The 19504-nt window shown below is 42.2% G+C and overlaps 1 protein-coding gene across 2 annotated transcripts in view; it reads left to right on the top strand.

The window, feature by feature from the left end:
* Positions 1 to 19504, top strand: part of GALNT7 (polypeptide N-acetylgalactosaminyltransferase 7) — a 76009-nt gene that overhangs the window by 25756 nt on the left and 30749 nt on the right. For both annotated transcript variants that reach the window (XM_062616355.1, XM_062616277.1), the window contains exon 2: positions 5532 to 5989. In XM_062616355.1, the coding sequence (XP_062472339.1) occupies positions 5532 to 5989 (458 nt within the window). The remainder of the gene's footprint in view (positions 1 to 5531; positions 5990 to 19504) is intronic.

Below are 19504 nucleotides of genomic sequence, written 5' to 3' on the forward strand. Positions count from 1 at the left end.
TTGGGGTTTTTTTCTCACTTCTGTTAGCTGGCAGAGCAGAATCATGCCAGAAGCTTGGCTGAGAACAGGTGTTATTTTGGTATCTTCCCAGCATGAGCCTAGTTAATAACGAAATCTGTGAATCCAGCTTGTAGCCCTTTTTCTTCCCTTTTTTTTTTTTCTTTTAAAAAGGTAACTGAATAAATAGAAACAACCCCCTCCTATTTACTCAAATAATTGAAAACGCTAGGCTCTGTATCATTTCTCTCCTGTGGCCTCTTTTCTCCAATAAACCGGGAGTGTGGCTGCAATAAGTTGAGGCAAACAAACCAGCATATTTTAAATACATTGAAATCCTTGCTAAACTGATAGCTGTGTGGTCTCCATCAGAGCATCTGTGGCAGAGGCACTATGGAAAATGCTGCCTTTTTGCATAGAAGAAGAACTTGCATCAGGGGAGCTCTAAGAGCTATTGATTTCATCCTTAGTTAAATGTCCTTGAATACTTCCGTATGGTGGAAGAACATATATTGTATTCACCTTTCATGGGAAGTGCAATGATGTTGATGCAGCTGAGAATTAAGAAGGGTAATAGGTGGAGTGAAGAAATAGAGCTACTTAGGGAGTGGCCTCCTAGGTTACTAAGATATTAAACTGTATCAGTTTTTATAGATTTTTCCTGGAACACCAGAATATTGCTGTGCTCAGTATCTGATACTATCTCAGTATCTAATCAGCTAGGTATGAGCATGTATATTCGGAGAGTGTAAGGGTTTTTAATTTCCTATTGCATCCTTGGGTAATTAGAATATTACTGGATTCTACTTAATTATTCCCCTTTTCAGTTTTTGTGCATCACTGATTTTTGTCTAGATGAGCAAATTGCTTTTATAGACATGGCTTTGAATTGGCAAACTTCTTTCACTACGATAATTTTAGAATTATCACTACGATAATCTTCGATTTTAGAAACGAACCAAATCCACTTTTTTAATGTCAGTTTGTACTTCAGACATTATTTCATGGGGAGTTTTAGGGAGTTGCCAGTCTTGAGCTGGTTGACTGGAGGAAAGTAGATTATGCAACTTTCACATTCACAGTTTTATTGCCAGCTGTAACTCAAACCCTCCTGCCAGTTGACCAGTCTTGCAGACCTATGAAGATCTCTTCCAGTTTTCCCTTTTACTTTGTATAATACAAAAACATGTTTCCAAAGGGATGCAGTTATGTTCTGTATGCCTTTAATCACATTTCTCTCTTTTGCACAAGAGGAAAAACCTAATTAAAAATAAATAAATAAATAAAACATTACACCAAATACCTCTTTTTTTTTTTTTTTTTTTTTTCCATAGAAGTCACTGTTTCCAAAACTCCCATTGCAGTGACTCATACATAATGCTCTAAGGAGTGAAAAGAACATTTAAAAAAATAAAGCAGTGTGCACTGAACTGGAGCTAGAAAAGCTGGTGGGAAATCCTAGGTCTAGCCCTACAGGAAAAAAAAACAATGATCTATGGAAAAATCATTTTTCTATATGCATGTAAATAGCTTACTATGTGTCCTTTATAAAGATGTAATGAGATTTTTGTTGATGTTTGTCTTCAGATGTGAGAGCACTCACAGATTTTTCTTGCTTCTCTGCCCTCATTTTTGGACAACCTAGAAGTGTAGTGTTCAAATGTTTGTTGTGCTCACTTCCTCTGAGCCTTCCTTTCACCTTGATGTCATTGATTTGTCTTTTAAAAGTTTTTCAAATAACTTTAAGACTTGTTTTTGGAAACCTTTTAAAAGGTTGTTGTGGTTTGGGTTTTTTTGAAGTGCCTTCCAGTTGGACTGTTATTGTATGAATCTTTTAGAAGTTTGATACTAAGTTTTTAGTGGAGCCAAGCTTCTAATCAGTGAGGTGCACAGACTAAAAATTATTTTAGGGGGTTTTATATCACTTTTCTTAAAGGGGGGAGGAGAGTCATAGCTCATGAGAGAGAAGCAGCTTTTGGATGTTCAACATACAAAATGCAGAAGTCTTACATTACTCTGTTCTTCCATCACTATTTGTGTTCAAGCATTGTGGCTTATATGATGACCAAAATAGTTCTTTGATTGTGGTTTGACTTTGCTTTTTTTCCAGACAGTATTTGGAAAACCTTTGCCTCGGTTATCTCTGGAGAAATGAATAACCTCCAGGAACTGTGGTCTGCACACTGCTAGTTCTTTTTCTTTCTTTTTTTTCTTTTTAAATGCCCATAAAATGCTGAGATTGAGTTAATTTTCTTCATAGCATCCCATATGATGATGTGTTTTAGATTTGTGAGCAGTGAGAGGAGGAAGGAGTGAGCAGCTGTGTGGTGCTGAGCTGCCTGCAACACATACCTTCCATCATGTTTGTCCTAGGCACACAAAAATTGAAGGAAAGAGATGAATGTGTCTGCATAATTGTCTTGTTTTAGGCAGTATTTTTTCAGGCCTACAAAAATGAAGTATATTTAGTGTTTGAAAGGGTACAGCAAATAAATGCATTACAATGCAAATCGTACATAACAGTTATAATGAAGCGAAGTATAATACAAGGTAAGTCATAGTTCTGATGACAGAAAAATGAAGAAACTACTTTGAGAAGTATTATGTTGGAGTCAGCACTAAGTGGAAACTCGTAACTGTTTTATACATGATGGAAGTGGAATGAAAGAATATTTAATTTCACTCTGACCATAAGAAATTACTGCCTGATTGGATTAGCGATCCAGGATGGTGTCTGAGAGTGGCAGCATGTAAACCTGGCTGCTTTTTCATTGGATTCTTCCAATATCCAGCATCCACAGCTGTTGAATTAGAGTTTTTAGAAGGCACCTCCCTGCCCAGCCCTTTCCCAGTCCACTTACAGACCTGTCAACCACCTTGAAAAATGTGCCTTTTCACATGTCTTTATGCTTCCCTTTCTCATGCTGGCTTTGAAGTTCCTCAAAAAATAGTGATGGAAGAACAGAGTAATGTAAGACTTCTGCATTTTGTATGTCCTCTCTATTTAAAGAACAAGCAGAGAAGTAGAAAGTTTCCTGAATAAATTCTTAATATTTTGAATTGAAGAAAGTCTGATGCCCATTGTTACATTGTTAACCTAGACATTTTTTATACTGGGCTTTTCTTCATTTCTGATGCCTTGTAATGCAGAATGATACATGAGGAAAATACTGTAATGTAGTAACAAGTATTGTGGGATTTAGTTAAACGTGGACATGAGTTGGCATTGTGCCCTTGCTGGTGAACTGCATAATGGGTTACATTAGGAAGAACTTAGCCACCAAGCAAAGGGATGTGGTTTGTTTCCTGACGCATAGCGTTAACAAGCTTATGCCTAGTTTTATCTGTGCTGCCAAGCACAGGAGAGATACTAAGAGATGGAGAGCAAAACCTGCTAAGGAAATTATAGGGCTGCAGTATGTGGCATAATCATGGAAAGGGTAGAGGAACTCAGCTTGGTTTGGCTGGAGAAAAGTCTAATGATGAATCTAATTGGATCTCTTTGCCCTCAAAATTGAGGTTACAGAGAAAACAGAAATAAAATTTTCTGAAGGGTGCACACTGAAAGGATAAAAGGCAGTCACCACAAAATGAAACATGAGAAACTTCTACTGAGGTACAAGGGAAAATATCTTCACCATGAGATGGGTCATATCATAGAATAGTTTTGGTTGGAAGGGACCTTAAAGATAATCTAGTTCCAATCCCCGCTGTGGGCAAGGACTCCTTCCACTAGACCAGGTTGCTCAAAGTCCCTTCTAACCTGGCCCTTGAACACTTCCAGGGATAGGGCATCAAAAACTTTTGTAGGCAACCTGTTTCAGTGCCTCAGCACCCTCACCGTAGAGAATTTTTTTGTAATATCTAATCTAAATCTCCCCTCTTCCAGTTTAAAGCCATTCCTCCTTGTCCTGTCACTTGTAAAAAGTCCCTCTCCCGGTTTCTTGTAGATCCCTTTATGTACTACAAAGCTTTCCCTTGGAACATACTCTTCTTCAGGCTGAACAATCCCAGGTCTCTCAGCTTGTCTCCATAGCAGAGGTGCTCCAGCCTTCTGCTCATCTTTGTTGTCTCCCCTGGACTCGCTCCAGAAGCTCCATGTCCCTCTTGTGTTGGGGGCCCCAGAGCTGAATGCAGTACTGCAGGTGGGGTTTCACGAGAGCGGAGTAGAGGTGGAGAATCGCCTCATTTGACCTGCTGGTCACCCTTCTTTTGATGAAGCCCAGCACAGAGTTGGCTTTCTGGAACACGTTGTCCAGAGACACTGCATGTTTTCAGGGTATGACTGGTCAAGTTTCCGAGAAACCTGATCCAAGTGTGAACTTATCACTGCCTCCAGCAGGTCTGAATAGGTGACATCCTTCCGATCTCAATTTTTTGTTTGATTCTGTGTTTGTGAATAGATAGTGAGACGTTGCTAAAATGTGTGCATTGTTCTCTGCTGATTTCCCTGTGATCTAACATGTTGTGTTTACAAATAATTTTAGAGGAAATCTGAGCCTTTGGCAATGTTTCCTGTTGTCCTCTTGGACAGTAGTATTGGAAAAAGCAGTGACTCTATGTTTTGGGTGGGGCTGTTGTACTCTGGGGATTTCACACTTACAAAATCACCCGCCCTCATTCTAACCCACCAACCTCATTGATCACTGAAAATGCCAAGCAGTTTTCAAAATCCCAGCCTTTCTTCAGGCAGGGAGGAGTGCTGTGAAATAGAAAAGACCTTTTAAACAAGGACACGAACAAGGAGATGCTGGTGCCTGCGGCAGCGCTCTTCAGCCCCAGCGCTGCTTCCTCAGGCGGGTCTGTCTGTGTGGCCAGGCAGCACATCAGACCAGGGCTGCATCTTATTTTTGCTGGCTGTTCCCAGTGCCTTCAGCTTACCTCATGGCTCTAAATGAACAGTGTTGCTGTTGCAGCAGAAGGAGTGATGCTTGGTGGGAGTGAGTTGTGGGGGGGGATAAAGAATAGAGATAAGGTGTGGTTTGAGGCTGCTGCAGATGTGCATCCCAGATTACAGGTAGTCATGACACTCTTTCCCAGTGTGGGAGCATGTTGAGGCTGTATCTAGCAACTACTGAAACCCTTTAGAGGTCTCAGCATCCAGTATGAATAGCCTCAGAAACACCTTGTGTCCAAGAGTGGCTCCGAGAGTGCCACGTCTCACGTTGTGGCATTGTCTGCCTCCGTACCACACTCTGTAAAACGCTCTGTCAGTGCTCCCTGCACATTGGTTTGGTGTGCAGCCTGAGCTATGTCCAAGCTAGCATGTCCTACATGAGTATTTGGTCTTTAGGAATGTTTTGGGTGTTGGGCCATTTCCAGGCTCTACTTGCCAAGGTAAGTGTGGATAACAGCTGGCAATGTTCTCCAGCAGCAGTTGCTTTAGTAAATATCGTTCACTGAACCCCTTCACAGAGATATAGAGACTTCTCCCTTCTTGCTTATATATATTTATTATCAACTCTCAATGCATTAAGGTACTGGATTTAAATAAATGAAGGATTATCAATATGTATGATCTGCTGTTTCTCTAGGATGACAAAGAAGCCAACAGACCCATGCCAAACAAAGGAGACCATGGACTAGGAAATGAGAAGTTCAAACCTGTGGTACCTTGGCCTCATGTTGAAGGTGTAGAAGTGGACTTGGAATCCATTCGAAGGAAAAATAAGGCCAAAAATGAACTAAATCATCATGGTGGTGGTGATAACAAGCAGCAAAACATCATCCAGAGGCAGTATCTCACATTTAAGCCTCAGACATTTGTATACCGAGATCCTGTTTTACGACCTGGAGTCCTTGGTAATTTCGAACCCAAAGAGCCTGAGCCTCACGGAGTTGTTGGTGGCCCTGGAGAGGAAGCAAAGCCATATGTTTTAGGACCAGATTACAAAGAATCCATTCAAGCCAGCATTAAAGAGTTTGGGTTTAATATGGTGGCAAGTGATATGATCTCACTAGATCGGAGCGTTAATGACTTGCGTCAAGAAGAGTAAGCAAACTTCTTGTTTTCTTTTAGTTCTGTTTTTACAGATTTGATTATTTTTTTCCATATGTAGTAATTGATGTTTAAAATAATATTAATTAGGTAAAATACCTAAAGCTTCTTGTCCTGACAGGCAAGAGCACTATACTATGTCAAATATTTCCATATATTATTCTTAATGCTGTTGCAATGTTTCCTTTCATGAATACTTAATCTATATTGATTAATCTCTGAAGTCATCTCTTTTAGTGTCTAATTGCATATACTGGCATGTTCCATGTCCAGTCACAGTCTTCATTATTATATCTTAATCCATCACTTCTTAAGATCTGTCTTCAAGAAGGAATTATTTTCTTTATTAGAAATTCCTCTGCTACTTAGTTTATTCAGTTTTAGTTTCACCCCAAGGCTTTAAAAATTACAACTAAGTAAATAGAAAAGAAACAAATGTTGTTCCCTTTAAATAACTCTGCTTAATTACCCACATAAACAGAAGTATAGATCTGCCATAGTGGTGTTTGGGGTTTGGAGCTGATGGAAGAGTAGTCTGGTAATGATTTCTTGCTACATTTGTCATAAAGAAGGAAGGAAACTTAGAAAAACATTTTTTATTTGCTGGAAGGGTGTCTACTTTGGTGTGGGGAACTTCTGGGAAGTTGTCAGCATTTGCTCAATGATTACTGACGGGTTTACACAGCCCCTTCTGATCTTTGGTAAATGCTGGAGCCAGACTTGCTCTCAGGCTAATCTTCATTTGGTATCATTTTCCTTGTTAAATACCAGCTAAGGACAGGTCCCTGAGCAAACTGGTAGGGGTTTTGGTTGTTTTTTGTGGTTTTTTTTTTTGGTGACGTGGTGGGGGTTTTATTTGTTTTGTTTTCGTTGATATTTTTTCATTTGGGGGGGGGGGGAGGTTATATAAATTTACATATAAAATGACGGAATTGTCTGTTTTCACTCGCCCCTCATCTGTGGCAATGGAACTATACCAACCCCTGGATTGGGTGCCAACCTCTGGGTTGTGTGTTTCCCGTTCTGGCTGCTGATCTGTTTGGTTGGTCACTGTCTGGTTACTGAGGCTCTGCTGTAGCCTCTTACAGTGGGTGTTTTTCCATTTTGTGAGGTAGGAGAGAGCTGGCCACCTGTGAGTGACTCATGGCTGTGCATGTACGGACCTCTGTGCTGAAGAGATTTTTCTGGAGAGGAGGAAATCATCTGGGTAACTTGCATAGGTCAGAGTTCTGTTATACATGGTTATTCCCTAGACACTGCTGCTTCTGCTGAGGCATTTGGGGCCCCTTTTGTAGGAAGTCCACAGAGAAAACCCATTTCCCTGTCAAGTGTTGTGATTAACTGGGCAGAGGGGAGCTGATGCCAGAAGTTCATGTTAGCAGAGATGGCTTTGGCCCTGCTTTCCCTGGAGAGGGTGGGAAAGAGATAGAACCATGTTCTCCTCCTTGCTCTCCGCTTGTCAAGGACAGCAGAGCAGAAATGGCAGCATGAATGGCAGGCAGGACTAGGCTGCCTCTGCCCAGGCTAGTAGCCCTATCTTTGGCAGTAGAGCTCAAGTGCTCCCTCCCCTCTATTTTTCCCTAAGGTGGAAGGCATCAGCATATGTATCTGCCACATAGTTTGAAATCTATAGCTTTTTGAAGTGTTTTTTTTCCTAATCTCAGAGTTGGTCTTTATTTCTGTTTTGAAGGAGGGTAATGAATACAAATTTCCAGAGAAGCAGCAAATACTTTGCATACTTTGAGAAATAGGAGGTACAGCCGTGGCATGGTCAGAACAGAAACGGTGGATTTTAGAAACAGCTTCCTCCAAGTGCTCTTGCAGATAAGTCTTCCATGAAGGTCAAAGCCAGCAGCTCAAATTAGGTTTTATTATTTAATGTTCTAAGCAAGCAAACAAAACAGCATTGAAAACATTGTGAACAAAAGCCATCTTTCTGACAACTTCAGATATTTTGTATATTGAATGCCTCGGACACTTGCAGTTGCCCTACGTAGGTTAAGGGTTTATAGATTCCATGCGTCTCCTGGGAACAGCAGAAGAGAGGAGAAGCAATGTAAGGTTGGCCGATACTGCTGTATGCTTTCAGGTCTCAACATACTCTCCTCATCCTCAGATATCAGTGAGAAATGCAGCAAAAGGTCAGATACACCATTTATTTTCCTCCCACTGATCTATTTAAAAAGTCCAGAAGCCATTTTGGCTGATAAGGCTGGTCAGTATTCAGTTTAATCCTACCAAAAAGCAGTATAATCAACTTTTTCAGGCAAAGGCTGGGTTATTCATTTGTAGACATTCAAATCCAGGTAGACCTCACCTGAGCCTTCTCTTTCTTTAAGCATCAAAATTGTTAACTGTCACCCTAAGCAGTTGGGTCTGCTCAGTGAAGTATGCCAAATGCTTTCCCAGCAGTGCTAGCAGGAGTGAAATTAGTGCTGCAAGAACTTTCTTTCTCAGCTTGAAAGCCACGTAGCCCTGGGGCTTGTCCCTGCTGGAGGGGGAAGAGGGAAGAAATGCTAATAAAGGGGGATTCAGTTCTGTTTATATTTGACTGGAGTCGGATGCCTTGCCAAGTTGATTTGTCAGCTGTCTTATTGATTCAATAGGAACTTTGGTGATGATTCTGGGCAGTCTCGGCTGCCACAAAAAGCCTGAACTCTTGCTGCACCCTGTAGAAAGGGATGACGTTGGATGGTGTGTTGAAGTTGCTTGTCAGGTACTTCAGAATGTTTCTATTTTGCCAGCACTCCATACTGTTGCCGTATGGATTTTAACTGATCTGTTTTGAGGTTGAAGCCAAGCACTTTTGTGGGCATATGGCAAGTCATAAGCCTGGTTAAACAAAATCGGTAATCTACGCGGATACGTAAAAGTCAGTGTACAAAATTTCAAAGATGGTATCATCTCACTGCAGCCTTTGAGTGCTCTGCAGGAGAGCCAGGGGAGCTATAAACTGGATTAAGGTGGAGCAATACCTGTTTTCCACCAAATTTCTAGCTGCAGAGAAATAGAGCCAGCTTAGCAGGCCCTGGCCAAAACCTCTGTACAGTTGCAGAAAAAAAACTTTTCCTTAAAACTTTGTGTGTTTTACCACTTTCAGATCTTTTTTATTATCCTGATAGGTGACAGCCTTTTACTTTTTAGAGCAGTCATTTATATTTTATATTGGATTTTACATGTGCCTGCCTCCTACCAGACCTGTGATAAAACTAATTTTAGCCTCAGGGAAGAAGGATGTTAATTAGATTGCTCTCTGGATTTTATTTATTTTTTGTGATCAGAAGTCTGTACAGAGGTAGAGCTGGTGTAAAAAAAAAAAAAGAGTGATAAAGTTTCTGGATGGTCATGGATTCAGGATAAACACATCATGTCAGGGAAATAAAAAATGGACCTAGGTTTGAGGGTGAATGCTGTCAGGTAACAAGGTGTGTCCTCTCAAAATCAGAACTGAAGAGAATTGCTGCTAGGGATAACTAGAACTGAGCTATTTTTCCAGCATAATGAGCCACTTGTGCAGAGTATTTTAAAATGAAATGTAATTTATAGGTCTCTGGGCCTGACTAGATATCATTTTTCATTACAGTCTTGTCTCTAGCTCTGCCAGGAACACATGCTTGGGAGAAAACATACGAAAACAGACTAAGCTTCACTCCTGGCAACCAGTGAGCTGGGACACTTGAGCCAAAAATCGCAAGAGGACTGTCATGATTCATAGACCTTTTTCTGTGCACAGACTTGTCTTCTGAATGCTTTTCTACTCTTGGAATTAATGACACCCTGAGTCAGTGACTCTTTCCAGGCTGAAGAACATGCTGTTTGTTTAGCCTGTCCTCCTGGATACTGTCATGTACCACCCTGTGATACGGTAATAACAGAGATATCTACATCAAGCTACTATATAAATGTTTTGTGTTGCTTCCTTATTATTCCCGCCATTCTGTTTGTCTTTTCTTTAACTCTGAGCTAAAATGCTCAAAAAATTTATTCACGTTTCACTCTAATTTATTTTGGTTTTTGAGTAGTAGTGCCACGTTTCAGGTCTATCACTGACTGCACACACTAAGAGTGGTTTAGCACTCCATATACAGTCATTTGCACTTACAGGGAGCTTTCCTGCCGGCTCATTTCCTGGGTAGTGTCCTTGAATTATTCTGCAGCTGTTTATAGTCATTCTAATTGCAACTGCCAAGAATTTTTTTCTATTATTCAGTGATGACCTGGAAGAGGAGGTGGACAGGTGGACAGCTTGGCTCCCAGCGCAGACACTTAAGGCTACTATACTTCCAAACTTCCTCAAAAAATTTGAATGAATAGACAGTTTTTACACTGTAAAATACACTCTATTAATGGGCTCACCTGTGTCTACATAGTTTCTGATTTCCTCAAAAGATGGTGTGTTTCTGTGGCATGGCTTTCTTCCACAGAACCTGTGGCTATGGTTTGCTAATTTTCTTATTTATGGCTTGCTTCTTTTCAACATAAAAATCAGACTTAGTGGTCTGCAATTCTTTACCTCCTCGCTGCCCTTTTATAAAAACTGGTGTCATGTTTTCCTCCTTTTGTTTGTCTGATAACAAGGCTGGTGTCAGCAATGTTTATATAATGCAAGAGTTTGTCAATTTAGGTTGCATTTGTTTGGAAATAATAGGTTTATAAAAAAGGCTATTCAAGGCACAAAAATCCAGCAGAACCTATCATACAGATACCTCTGATTTTCTACATTGCTCTGAACTGGGCTGGACCTATCTGAGCCTGGCTGGACAAGTCTAAAATGAGCTGAACTGGGCTAACTTTGTCTGGACTGGGCTAAATGGACTGGGCTGAGTCAAACTGGGCTAAACTGGGCTGAACTGTTCTTGGCTGGGCTTAGTTGGGCTAAACTGGGCTTAACTGGGCTTGACAGGTCTGAACTGGGCTAAAATGTGCTGGACTGGGCTAAACTCTTCTTGACTGGTCTTAATTGCACTGGACTGGGTTGGACTGGGCTGAATTGGGCCCAGCTAGGATTAACTGGGCTATGGGCTAAACTGGGCTGGACTGAGCTGGCCTAAACTGTGCTCTGTTGGGCTGGAGTGGGCCAAACTGGGCTGAAGTGGGCCAGTCTGGGCTGAAGTTGGCCAAACTGGGCTACACTGTGCTAATGGGTCTGGAGAGGTCTGAATTGGGCTAACTGGGCTAGGCTGGCCTTGGCTAAACTGGGCAGGGCTGGGCTAAATTGGTCTGGACAGGGCTAAACTGGGCTGAAGTGGGCTGGGCTTGGCTAAACTGGAATGGACTGGGCTAAAGTTGGCTGTGCTGGGGTAAAGTGGGCTAAACAGGCTGGGATGAGCTGGAATGGGCTGGACAGGGCTAAACTGGGCTGGGCTGAACTGGGGTAAAGCGTCTGAAGTGAGATAAAGTGGGCTGGACTGATGTGCACTGGGCTGGGCTGGGCTAAGCTGGGCTGGTCTAAACTAGGCTGGGGTAAAATGGCCTGGACTGTTCTGAGCTGGGTTGGACCAAGCTAAACCAGGCTGGGCTACATTGGGCTAAACTGAGCTGTACTGGATTAAACTGGGCTGGAGTGGGATAAAGTGGGATGGGCTAGGCTAAGGTGGGCTGGCTTTGGCTACATTGGTCTGAACTGGGCTGGACCTTTCTGAGCCTGGCTGGACAAGTCTAAAATGAGCTGAACTGGGCTAAACTTGTCTGGACTGAGCTAAATGGACTGGGCTAAAGTGGGCTGGACTGAGCTGAGCTTGGCTGGGCTAAGCTGTGCTAAACTGAGCTGGACTGGACTAAGCCAAACTGGGCTGAACTGCTCTTGGCTGGGCTTAGTTGTGCTGGACTGGGCTGAATTGGGCCAAACTGGGCTAAATAAGGCTAGGCTGGGCTGGGCTGGGCTGAACTATTCTGGACAATTCTAAACTGGGCTGAAGTGGGCCAAACTGGGCTAAACTTGTCCAGTCTGTGCTGGTTTGGGGTATATTGGTCTGAACTGGGCTAAACCAGATTTAACTGGGATGAACTGTCTAAATTTGGCTGAACTGAGATAAGCCAGTCTGAACTGGGCTAAAGTAGGCTGGACTGGGCTGAACTTGTCTGAACTGGGGTAAACTGGGCTATGCTAAACTGGTCTGAACTGTACTAAGCGGTGCTGTGCTTGGCTGGGCTAAACTGGCAGGAGAATATTCTTTGAAACTCGGATTTGCAGGAACAGAATTCCCTTGTTCAGCAATTCCAAAATTAAAGAGCCCCCCGTCATCCAAAGCCTGAATTCTATTAAATACAAAATCCTCTCGCAGGAATGCTGCTGCGATAGTTCTGGGATTTGTTAAGCGGAGCGCCCGGCTCTGCTGGGTGCAGGTACACCAGTAGCCAGGGCATGGGCTCTTCTTGCCCTTGGAGACCGTGACACTGAGCGGCACTGCCTCCGCGGGGACGGATGGGAAGAGGGAAGCTGTCCCCTCTGCATGCTGGGACAGCAGCCCCGCCCCGCCGCGACTCCCCCCCTCCCGCTGCCGGGTTGCCCCACAACCCCTGGGTGCCCCGGTTCCTCGGTTGTCCCTCCGTGCCGAGCCGAGCAGTGCAGAGCCGTGCAGAGCCATGCTGTAAAACTTCTGTCCCTGCCCATGCCAGGGGGGTTGAAACTTGATGATCTTGAGGTCCTTTCCAACCCTAACGGTTCTATGATTCTATTTACAAAGTCATTAAGTTTTAGGTAGCTGAAGATATAAGTATCACTGTGTGCTTGCCCTGTTTTTGTTCTCTTCCCTGAGTGTCTGGCATTGGTCACTGCTGAGAGTTCAACGGAAATACTTAATTTAGCTTTCCTGCTTCTGAAGTGGTCTCTTTTCATTTTGATCATCTATCAGCCCAACAGACTTTCTGGCAGACATCCTATTTGTGGTGTTCAAAAAAAAAGTATTTCAATAGCAGCTTTTATACTTCAGAAAGCTATTTCTCAACCTTTTTTTTTCTTTCTTTTTAATCTATCTTCTTATTTACATTTTGTTTTTCCTAAATTAGTGCTCATTTTGGTTTTCCTTTTTTGAATGCCACCCTGTGCTTTTAAAGAATGTCTGTCTAAAAGCATCTGTTTTTTAATCATGCTGGCTTTCCCTAGTTCCTGTTGAGGCTTTTTTTTATGATTAACAATAAAAACTCTCAGCTTCTTAATGTGGTATCTTTGAAAAAGCTCCAGGCAACCTGAAGGCATTTTACCCTTAGCTTATCTTTTCCATAAGCCCAACTTACTTCTTTACAGTTCCCCTTTTCAAAAGGAGATGTTGCTGGGCCACCTGTTATGGCATTAGAACTTCAGTGTGTTGTGGCCACAACTAGAGTGTGGTCCAGCATAGGTGTCTTCAGATGAGCTCTGCATTGTCTACTGAGGACTCAATGTGCTGCTTCTGTTGTGGGTTCTCTGATGTACTGCCCTCTGTGGAATCACTAATTAGTGATGCCTGGAACAGTAATGTCTGGAGCACAGTTTATATTTATTGTGGCCCCTGAGGCAGTAGAAGCTTCCTGCATCTTCTGTCCTGTCAGGTTCTCTGATTTTTCCATACACGTTGCAGGTACTGAGTCCTGCTTGGGCAGCTGGTACTTCTGTGTGGTTGTGTTGATGGCTTCCCCTTATCTTCATACTAGACAAACCCTAGCACATTTAAGCTCTGGTAATCTACTTCTGTTTTTCTGTTTTTGGAGAATCATGAAGTGATAGAATGGTTTGGATTTGAAGGGACCTTCAAGATCATCTAGATCCAACCCGCTGCCACAGACAGTCCAAAGACATCTGCCACTAGACCAGGTTGCTCCAAGCCCTGTCCAGCCTGTCCTTGAACACTGCCAGGGATGGGGCAGCAGCTACTTCTCTGGGCAATCTGTTCAGTGTGTCATCACTCTCACAGGAAGGAACTTCTTTATAGTTAATTATTTATCCTTTTTCACTTTAAAGCCATTCCCCCTTGTCTTATCACTATTTGCTCTTATAAAAGGACCCTTCCCAGATTTCCTGTAGGTCCCCTTTAGGCTGCTGTAATTTTTTTCCTGATAAAGTTAATCAGTTCCAAAAATTTCACAATGTACAAATGAATTCGGAGCATGCTGTCTTCTCCTCCAGGCACTGAAACTACTCTCCCTCTACCCTTCCTTCCCCCACCCCTCCCTATATTTCCTGGAAATTTGGTACATCCAACTATTTTCTTCCTCTTTCCATCTGGGGGGAAAGAGAGCAGAACCTCACATACACACACACACAAAAATAAACCATGTCCATACCCTCTCAGCTCCATGACTGAGGGTGTGAGATGTTGAATGAGTCCTTGGGCCAGGCCTCTCATCTGCTTCTTCCAGTCTGTTCTATTACTTTCCATGGCATATCTAAAGTTTGCAGACAAAGCAGGCACAGTGGTGGCCAAGGGGGCTGTTGCATTTGGAGCTGTGGGTAAAAGCGTAACTGAAGAGACCTGCTGCAAAATTACAAAATTAGGGTCAGTACTGGGACCAGTATTATTTAATATATTCATCAACGATTTAGATGAGGGAATTGAGTGTACTATCAGCAAGTTTGCTGATGACACTAAGCTGGGAGGAGTGGCTGACACGCCAGAAGGCTGTGCTGCCGTCCAGCGAGACCTGGACAGGCTGGAGAGTTGGGCAGGGAATAACGGGATGAAATATAACAAGGGAAAGTGTAGAGTCCTGCATCTGGGCAGGAACAACCCCAGGTTCCAGTATAGGTTAGGGAACGACCTGTTAGAGAGCAGTGTAGGGGAGAGGGACCTGGGGGTCCTAGTGGACGACAGGATGACCATGAGCCAACACTGTGCCCTTGTGGCCAAGAAGGCCAATGGCATCCTGGGGTGTATTAGAAGGGGGGTGGTTAGTAGGTCGAGAGAGGTCCTCCTTCCCCTCTACTCTGCCCTGGTGAGACCGCATCTGGAATATTGTGTCCAGTTCTGGGCCCCTCAGTTCAAGAAGGACAGGGAGCTGCTGGAGAGAATCCAGCGCAGGGCAACTAAGATGATGAAGGGAGTGAAGCATCTCCCTTATGAGGAAAGACTGAGGGAGCTGGGTCTCTATAGTTTAGAGAAGAGGAGACTGAGGGGTGACCTTATTAGTGTATATAAATATATAAAGGGGGAGCGTCACGAGGATGGAGCCAGGCTCTACTCAGTGGCAAACAATGATAGGACAAGGGGTAATGGGTACAAACTGGAACACAAGAGGTTCCAGTGAAACTTGAGAAGAAACTTCTTCTCAGTGAGGGTGACAGAACACTGGAACAGGCTGCCCAGGGAGGTTGTGGAGTCTCCTTCCCTGGAGACATTCAAAACTCACCTGGACACATTCCTGTGTAACATTATCTAGGTGTTCCTGCTCCGGCAGGGGGATTGGACTAGATGATCTTTTGAGGTCCCTTCCAATCTCTAGCATACTGTGATACTCCTCCAAATCAACAGGTTTAAAGAGACCTACATGAAGTGATTATCACTCTTAGAAGTCAAATTGCTTGAAGTCTGTGGTTGTCATGTCAAATCAGTGAATAATGTTCTTTCCTGCATTCTCATGCAAGTCCTGCTGCATGACTGTCAGAGCAGCAAGTGGTGTATAATAATCTCAGTAGGTTGAAAAATACATTAATGCAAATCCCATACTGACATTGTGTGTTGGCCTCCTTTTAAAGGGAGGCAGAGTCAAACTGCATTTTGCTTTTTATGTCATTATCCTAAATGGATTCTTGTAGGACATAGTCTTATGCTTTTTATTCCCAATGGCTGTTGTTAATAGCTGGTTTGTTGGGGCAGAAAGTATTAATTTTGAGTTGGAAATTTTTTCACAGTCAGGATGATGGCCATGGTAAAACCATGTTGGCTATTCCAACTCACCTTCTTCATCCACTTGGAAATGTCTTCCAGTGGCCATCTTTCCAGGGGCTAAGATTAAGCTGCCTGGCTATAGTTCCCTGGATCCTTCTTGAAGGTGGGCATGGCATTTGTCTTTTCTAGTCCTCCGTTCACAGTCAAGTACTAGAAACTTGTAAAATTGGCAGAGTGTGACCACACAAGCTCCCTCAGCACCCTCTGGTACAGCCCAACCAGTCCAATGAATTTGTGCTGTGTTTATCCCATTTGCTGTGATATGTCCAGTGAAATGGTCCCTCACCAACCCTTCCTTCTATGATGGATATTCCTTCACTTCCACAGACTTTGCCACTAGACATGGAAGATGCGTGACAGCAAACCTTGCAAGAAAAGACAGGGAAGTTGGGTGTTGAGTGGCTCAGTCCTTTCTGTGTCCTTTGGCACAAAGTTGCATCTCATTCAGCTGTAAATTCATGTTTTCTTTAGTCTTTTGCCTGCAAGCCCTTCCTGTCTCACAGATGTCAACTCCATCAGAGTTTTGCCTTTAATTCTCTCTGCATGTACTCAGCCAGTATTTCTGTACTCCTCCTGGGTAGCCAATCCATGCACCTACCTTCCCTGCTCTTCGTTTTTTGCATTGGAGATCCATCAGAAGGTCTTAGTACAGCCAAGTGGGTTTTCTGCCACGCCTATTTGACTTGCTGCATGTGGGGATGGACCATTACTGTGTTTTGGAGAGGTTGTTCTCAAAACAGGCCCTCTATGGCCAAGTTGTGACACCTGAAATCATGGCAGTTCTTGGGAAACATTTAAATAATGGTTTCCCTATGAAAGAGTGAAAAAAAGGAGTGAAAACTGCTTGAAGTACAAAACCACGGATGACTGCGAGTGTGAGGCTCTAACAAGATGCTTTCTGGTTGTTCCAGAGAATCTCTATTCGGTATTTCTAAATATTATGTATCTACAATACCATAGTTGCACTAGTGTCTTGTAGTTTCTTTTATCTCAATAACACTGAGAAGTAATGCAGGTTTTCCTTTATGAAGTTAATGAAACATTTCAATCCACATCTGGCATTTCCACTGATATATTTTGGTGGGTTTGGGTCACACTTATTGCACTTTTTATTGAAGTTTAAATCGGGAAGCATTCTCTTAAAGTGTACTGTAAGTGATGCTCTGTGAAACTCCCTGTTTGTCCTGTTAACTAATTTACATTGCACCCCTTCAGCCAGGGTTGTTCATACTGTTGATTACATTTCATACCAGGGTAATTAACTGTGCTGGCTGTAGAAGGGCTCAGTGCTCAATGTGCTTTGCTCAGGCTTGATATGCTGTTTTATCCAATCCATGGGCAACTTGCTTTATTCTTACTGACCCAGAGGGTATTCGTCTCGCGACTGTATTTAAGACAGGGTTTTTTTGACAGCTTCTTTTGACAAATGTTGGAGGAATTTCATTCTGAGTAGTTTAACTGGGAGCAGAAGCATCATGACTCTGTGAATGTTTATGGCATGAGACAAATTAAACTCTTACTGGATATTTTTTTTTGGTTTTCAGTATGACAATGCTGAAATACTGTCTGATGGCCAGCATGAGCCAACATTTCAGCTGTATCACCCACACATGTCTGTCAGTCTGATCATGGCAAAATAAATATTTTTAAGTGTGTTTTCCTTCCATGGCTTATCTAGTTTGACTTTTTCTTTTTAATGACATTACTGCTTTTACAGGGAATGTCCCCTGGGCCACACAAATTCATCCTCGAATAATTGGATTTGTTGCCATAGGTCACCTTTTTACTTCAAACAGAACAACTGGCAACAAGCTTTTGTTGAAAAACCTGGAAAAATAACTCTTCCTTGTTTGAATATGATGCTCCTTGTGTACAGAAATGTATTTTTAGACAACTGTTTTTGAAGCTCATGGCATCTTATAAAATAAATTGCAAGGAAATAAGAATTGGCTTGGTTTTTAAAATTGTAGTTTTGAAGGGCCTTTTTTAATTATTATTATTATTTTTATTATTATTTATTGTTATTATTTTTAGTAGAAGCAGTGGAGGGAATTCTTGCCAAAAATAGACTTCCAAGAATACACACATGCAAAGCTGTGTGTTAGTAAAGCAGAGAGGTGTTACTAAAGATATTCTGCTATTGTAGTTTGATGGTGACAGCTTGAGCCCTTTAGTCAGTCTGAATGCTATAAAAGAAATCAAGTTATATAGCAAATTTCTGATGCTATACTTGAGTTGAAAAAATACTGAAATCTCTAGTCATATGCAATTACTCTGGGTATGAAATAAGGCAGATAAATCTTAGCTGCTCATTAAAAATGGATGGTCTTTTTACAGTGGGCAAATAACATAAATTTAATATGTTCCTTTCAGTGAGTAGTTAGTTGTCTAGTCAATCTTGTCATGGCTAAGGAGGTTGAATAGCAAAGCTCTGGAGTGGACCCCCGTTTCTTCAGGAATGTCATTAGTTCCTTAATTATAGCACTGTGCAAATTACATATTTGATACTGGTGTATGAAGAATATTTCAGCAATTACTGTTGGTATCTATGTGACTGGCAATGGAGCATTAGGGACTTGGTTTCATTTCACAAGGTACCTTGGGAAAACCTTTTATTCAAGTGCCGCATAATACACTGGAACTCTTCTGTAACCAAGAAAACTAATTTTATGGTACATACATAAATCTTTGTGTGCTTCAGTCAAGAGCTGGGCTTGAGAATCAGGTGAATTATAGTGGTCACACTAAATCAGGAAAGCTGGCTTTCCACTGCAGGTTATCAGCTGCCTGACTGCTGGCAAGGCTCCTGGAGGAAAAAAAGTGTTTAAAATATTAGCCACGTATTGTCAGAGCGTCTCCTTGTGGTCAGGAACGATTTGAATTCCAGGCATTGGCCTTAAAGCAAAACCAAGCATTTTCTGTTAATGTTTAAGGTCCCAGCAGTGAAAACTACACTGAAGATGGATCCTGTGTCTTTTTAGCTTTGGCTGCTAGCGTTTCAGATTATAAATTTCAGCAGAGAAATGAGTCACCCAAAAAGTATGAGGAAGTTGATAGAAACACCAGGTGTATTAACTGTAGTTGGATTTTCTTACCTCTTGTGTGCACATCTGAAATGAGAGGATCAAGCTCTGACCAGGACCTCTTACTCAATAGAAATGTATAGTGCAGCACCCTGGAGTATGTTTAAATTCTGCCTTAAACCTTGACTTGGTAGTAGAGGGCAGAGAAAAGCCTGAGAGGTTTCCTGCCGCTGCTCATGTAACCCTCCAGGTGCTGTCTTGCGTCATAGAAATTTTGAGGCAAAGGGAGGAAGCATTCTGTTAAATGAGCTGTAATCTGAATGTGAAACAAAATAAATCAAATGAACTTACAAGTGCTCTGTTTTGTTCCTGTTAACCAGAACTTAGCATTTAAATAAACTTGCATGATGTAAGTTATAATGTAAGTAAGCTGAGCATGGGCAGGAGATTCAAGGTTTAATATCTGATGAGCAAGGCATGGTGGAAAGAAAGCATTTCTGTGGGACTGAGCCCATTACCCTAAGCTTCCTTCTAGCCTTTTATTTACAATATTGGATAAAACCGGACAGTGTTTGATAAATACAAAATTATGCACAAAGTGGACTCTTTTGAGCTTTACATAA

Source organism: Pezoporus occidentalis, unplaced genomic scaffold (genome assembly GCF_034315485.1).
Source record: "Pezoporus occidentalis ecotype Australia unplaced genomic scaffold, CSIRO_AGI_Poc_V1 ctg1, whole genome shotgun sequence".
Classification (NCBI taxonomy): domain Eukaryota; kingdom Metazoa; phylum Chordata; class Aves; order Psittaciformes; family Psittacidae; genus Pezoporus; species Pezoporus occidentalis.